Genomic DNA, 5693 nt, shown 5'->3' with positions numbered 1-5693 from the left:
TATGGAGTTGGGTCACCCTCAGCCTTTGGAGGAAAAAAAAAGTTTGCAAAAGCATCCCCCCCCCTCCTCTGCTTTCTTCACAAATCGCACCTTACTTAAATCTATGGGGTTTTACAAGACTGTAGTGTTTAAAATAGGCAGCTGTTGTATTTAAGTATTTTTCAGCTTAGTGTATTTTAACATTTTAGTTTTTTGTTAATTGTGCAACTTGCATTATTTTATCACCATAGCCCTGCATCTGACGTGGTGTTAAAAACTAAAATAAATTTTTATTCAGGATTAAAATATTAAAGAAAAATATTTTTGATATGCATATTTCTTAATAAAATATTTCATATTTCATATTCCTTCTTAAATAGTTCCATTATATAAACAAATTTGCATTTGGCTTCTTGACAGATGACCGGATGGGGCTTATGGAGTTTGAACCTTTACCCATAAGCGTCACATTTACTGCATGATCTTTGTTCTCTGGCCTCCGCCCTCCAGATAACCAGCACAGAAGCACAGAACAGGTAACAAAATAAAATCAGCAAATGTCTTTAAAAATGTCTGGACTGACAATATTATATAGCAATCACTGTGTCTGAATAACGTGAACAAATGAAAATAACGCAACTAACAGCAAGATTAATGACTTGAATGCATGTCTTTCGCTTTTACACTGTTGTGAATGGTGCACACAGCCAATTTACCTATTCCTGCACGTGTGCTTATTTTACACAGATGTAGATTCTTGACAATTATTAGAATGAATTGACTTTAACTTAACTGCAGCTGCTTGTGACCTACTCTCATTTTGTGGATTTGATAGTAACAAAAGTCCACTTTTAGTTCACTGCACTATCACAGACAGAGATGACTGGGCACTTTCTCATTTTATGTCACAAACCAGCTATTTTTGTCTGTGTGTAATCAGCATCAAATGGAGATATTTCTTTAGTCACACATTTTCTAGTCCTACTCTGCTGTACACACAGATACTGTGGTATTTCTGTTTTCTCCTCAGTCTTGAAGATGGTGGTTTTGTCGAAAGAGTACGGCTATGTGGCTCTAACCGGAGCGGCATCGTTTCTCCTGATGGCTCATCTGTCTCGTGCTGTGGTGAAGGCTCGGGTTAAATACAATGTCCCGGTAACTTAACAGACACTAATCACTGCACATGCACTGATAATCGAACAGCGAGTTCCAAAATTTTGCTTTAGGGCCCATTCACACCAAGGATGGCATTTACATTTATTCATTTATCAGACTCTGTTATTCAAAGCAGTTTACAAATGAGGAATGCGAAATGCCAAGTAGCATTTTAAGAGCATTGACAGCCAATCAGAATCCATCCTGCTTTAACGACCACAAGCATAAAGCAGCAGACGACAAAACTGCAGCAGGTGCTAAACAGAATGTTATTGTGCATTGGTGTGGACACTAATATAGGCAGTGTTAGGTTTGTTAAGGTATGTAATTAATTACTAGCTACTAATTTAAATTTTCAACAGTGTAATTAGATTACTGTACTAATTACTCTCTCTAAAACGTATTGCATGACTTATTACTAATTACTTTCTAAATCCCATATCCACCTCAACAAGTTGAGCAATACAAGGATAGACATGAATCTACTCTTAATTCTTTCAAAGAAATAATGTTAAATGGCATAAATTATTCTTGAGCTGAGCAAAGTATTTAAAGGGAAATGTTTACATTAAAAACATGCATTCTGATTTTTAATCCAGTGTTGTTTTTACATAGAAGTGTTCTATATAATTACATCAGAAGTAACTAATTAAATAATAATCCCGTAAGAGTTATCCCATTGCAACTTTATTTTACATCTATAAAATTAACAAACAAACATAAAAAAAACTACTATCCTAACCATACACAATTATACATTTAGTTGCATTTGATTGTTAACATTAGCATTTATTTCTACCACCATGTCTGCAAGCCATCAGAACAAACCCACTGGTTGATAACCACTTTTTTTAGAGCACAAATGTACTTTAAAGATTTTGCTTAATGGTCTCATGACACGCGTGCATTAGTTTCATTTTATTTTCTAGTATCCGACAATGTACAGTGATGATCCAGAGACTGGTCAAAAATTCAACTGTATCCAGCGAGCGCATCAGAACACGTATGTATATTATGCATCACTCAAGATATATGTGTGTGTTCAGGGCAAATCTTATATTACTGCAGAATATTAATGTTTCCTTGACGAGAAATATCGGTTTACCGAATGTTTTACATTTCATATAAAAATGAATGTTGTGGGGTTTTGTCCTTATTTTCTGATGATTTAGTGATTTTCACATCTGTAATTATTATTGTGAAACAGAGTTGAACTCTTGTCGCCATTCCTGTTTCAATTATCTGTGGGAGGGATTCAGCATCCAGTGAGTACAGATTCAAGCTTTATTAACCCTTACCTGGAGGTGCACTCTAAATACACATGCAAAAACTCTGAAGTGAACTCTTTATTTTGTTTGTGATTCTCAGCGCCTGGCCAGTGTGTTGGGAATGATCTGGATCGTCAGTCGGGTGCTGTACGCTCATGGATACTCTTCTGGAAGTGAGTCTCAATCTGATCTGCGAATATTAAAGACAGTTAAACTGACAGTATGAATACAGATCAAAACAGCTAGAGAAATGTTTCTGTGTTGTGTTCTGTCCTGTTAGAGCCTGAGAAGCGCCACCGTGGGTCGTTCGGTATGGTTGCTTTGCTGGGTCTGTTTCTTTGCACGGTGAACACCGGGAGAACGCTGCTCGGATGCGATCATGGGTTAAAATGGGTCAAATGGCCGGAATGTTTTAAACAGTGAAAACTGCGTTTACAGATCAGTCCTGTTCTAATTCTACATTCTGTAAAATGACATTTTAAAAAAAAACACTTATTTTCTCTGTTTTGCAAATCTAGAAAAACACAAGAGACACTTCACACTGTAAGAATTTGCTGTGTGTACATTTGTGCTTTAAATAAATGGCACAGAAGTTAAAAAGTTCAATTCAGGTACTTTTTTTGTCATAAAATTACATAAAAATGACATCTGAAACATGCATACTGTAACAACCAATTGCATGAGTGTTATTTTTGTATCATTGAGGTACTGTTACAGTTTGTGTGTGTGTGTATATATATATTATTATTATTATATATATGTTTTTTATTAATTTCATTGTATTTTCTGTTTTCATTAGAATTTTGGTTAACATTTTAGTAATTTTGTTGTGTTTTTCGTGTCATTGTTTTTTTTTTTTGTCTATAGCCTATAGTTTTTATTTATTTTTATTCCAGTTTTAATTTGTTATATTTTGCTACATCAAGTTCAATTAAATTAAAATAAGAAATGTTGCTTTGGCAACTAGCTAAAATATATAATGTATTATTTATGTTTAAGTGTTCTTTTAATATTTTACTTCTCTTAACGTTCATTTCAAGTAACAGGTTTTTGTTACGTTTTTATCTGTGCCACATTTGACTAAAGGGAAGAAGTCAAATGAAAAACAACAAAAAAAGAAAATATGCTTAAAAATACCACATTAATACCAATCAAAACTAAAGCTAATTTATCTAAACTTTAGAAAAATTTAATACTGTGCCTCATTCATTGACGTGTTTAACACAAGATAATTTTAATAAATTAGAAATTATACAAATATATTCCAGAAACATGTAAGTATAATGTCTATCTATAGCATTAGTTCGATTGTATGCCAAGTACCGTATGTTGTGGATATTGTAGCAGGGATATGAGGCGTTCATGTGTTTAGGGTACTTTTAAAAAATTAATTTTAACACACAGGTTTATGCAGTAGAATATAATGTGTGTAGATGGAGTCATATCATAACATAACATAGAGGGTCTTTTTTTCTCTCCATAATGCTTACTACTAGGCCTACTACTCCTAAGGAGTGAGCGGCCATTAAACAAGATTAACTACATTTCCCATAATCCATCTGTTGTGCCGGAAGTGGCTCCTGGATTTAAACTGAAATGGTCACTGCTCCCATGAAAAGACGATTTTAGACACAAAACAACACTTTTAATGAGAATTTCCATGACAGGACATGCGTGCATGAGGTTTCTCTGAAGTTACCGGTCTCTGTGTTTTGAAGCGTTATTTCAGTCGTTTGTTAACTAAAGCCGAAACACCTCTGCATTATTATATCAGCTGTCAGCTGTCGCTGTTACCTCACCTGTCATCATAATTCCCGCGGGCTTTATGTGTATTCATACCGCAGGCAGGGTTTAGGCTCGCATTTTAATAATCGAGAAGTTGATTATCGGTCGCTCAGGATGAACTGGATCAGCAGTTGCGCTCCATCATCTCCGAGGCTGATGAAAGCGTCGCAAAAATGAGGGTAAGATACTGTTTCAGTTCAAGATATTTTAATTTTGTGTGTCAGTGTAGTGTGTTGTAGATGCTAGCCGCTAGAGTGCGCTCTTTATGTCTGGCAGATGAAAGAAAGGCGTCAGTTCACTCAAAGATTAAATGTTGTCATTGTTTACTCACACTCGTGTTATTCTGCACCTGCATGACTGACTTACTTTTGTATTAAGATTAATACAAAGTTATTAATAATATGTCTTACCAGGAACGTCGTACTGCACATGGAAGATCTCCCAGAGAAACAGCAGGTAAACTCGTTTTTAAATGATTATTAAGTCCATTAATGGAAATGTTGGCAGATGGGGATGTTCTGTGTTATTGTTTTCTGGTCCTAATCTGGAAATAAAAGGGAAGTTAAATACATTCATAAAATACCTTCCAGGCCTACAGAAGTCTTGGAAATTTTAATTGAAATTTTATGGTCAAAATATTAAAATACTACATATTCTGTTTGGGAGTAATCTTGTTTTAGTATATTTATATACTGTTGTAGTTTTTTTTTCTTTTATTAATTAGCTCTTTATATTTTTATTTTAAGTAATTTTATTGTAAAAATGTTCTTTTGTCATTTTTATTTTTTAATTGCTATTTAGGTTTAATTTATTTTTATTTCAGTTTTGGTTTTAGATTTTATATATTTCCAGTAAATAATTATGGTGCGTGAGGCTAAACTTATTTCAGTTCTAATTTTCATTTAGTATAAGTATTTCATCTTATATTTATATTTTATTTTATTCCAGTGTTTCAATTAAATAAAGATTTAAAGGGGTCATATGATGTTGCTAAAAAGAACATTATTTTGTGTATTTGGTGTAATGAAATCAGTGGCAAATCCTTTAAATATGAAAATGTACTTACAGTCTGTGAGTCAGAACAGCCAGCATTGTAGTCTACTCTCCCAGGATCAGGAAACAGTCCTCCATAAAATGTGCTGCACACATCTGGATATTTGGGTTGAAGTGTTCTGGAACAGTGTTGTAAATACAACTTAACCACTGATTTCTAGTCGTGTCCTCTTTTGGAAGAACAAACAAAGTAGTTTCGCTTTCACAAAAACATACGGCGGCCTAGAATGAGCAGAGGCCGGCTAGAGTGAGCTGAGGCGGCAAGCTTGAGAACGGCGCGGCCGGCGGATTCGACGAAGGAGCGGCCGGCGGCAAAGGAACTGACCAAATTAAAAGAGGCTTAAAAACACCCTAATATCCATGATTTCCAAATTTTATATAAAAATATTCTAGTTTTTAATATTTAATTCCATTTAATAAGTTAAGTTTCAAATTTTTGTCTTAAGTTTTTCA

The 5693-nt window shown here is 34.3% G+C and overlaps 1 protein-coding gene across 1 annotated transcript; it reads left to right on the top strand.

Annotated features, from left to right (window-relative positions):
* Positions 1–392: 392 nt before the first annotated feature.
* LOC107573328 (microsomal glutathione S-transferase 3-like) lies at positions 393–3003 on the top strand. Its single transcript, XM_016259769.1, has 6 exons — positions 393–515; positions 1010–1134; positions 2064–2137; positions 2342–2399; positions 2503–2575; positions 2683–3003. Exons 2-6 carry the CDS (start codon positions 1018–1020, stop codon positions 2823–2825), a joined length of 465 nt encoding a protein of 154 aa, XP_016115255.1. The 5' UTR covers positions 393–515; positions 1010–1017; the 3' UTR covers positions 2826–3003.
* The last annotated feature ends 2690 nt before the right edge of the window (positions 3004–5693 follow it).

The sequence above is a fragment of the Sinocyclocheilus grahami genome, unplaced genomic scaffold (assembly GCF_001515645.1).
Source record: "Sinocyclocheilus grahami isolate Dianchi unplaced genomic scaffold, SAMN03320097.WGS_v1.1 scaffold1919.1, whole genome shotgun sequence".
In the NCBI taxonomy this organism is placed as follows: Eukaryota; Metazoa; Chordata; class Actinopteri; order Cypriniformes; family Cyprinidae; genus Sinocyclocheilus; species Sinocyclocheilus grahami.
The sequence above is the reverse complement of the archived record's forward strand: the minus strand, read 5'-3'. Positions and strand labels throughout refer to the sequence as shown.

Coding starts and splice junctions, on each gene's coding strand:
- LOC107573328 (XM_016259769.1), top strand. CDS start 1,018: ATGGTGGTTTTGTCGAAAGAGTACGGCTATGTGGCTCTAACCGGAGCG. Junction 1,135..2,063: donor GGGTTAAATACAATGTCCCG/GTAACTTAACAG, acceptor TTTATTTTCTAG/TATCCGACAATGTACAGTGA. Junction 2,138..2,341: donor CAGCGAGCGCATCAGAACAC/GTATGTATATTA, acceptor ATTGTGAAACAG/AGTTGAACTCTTGTCGCCAT.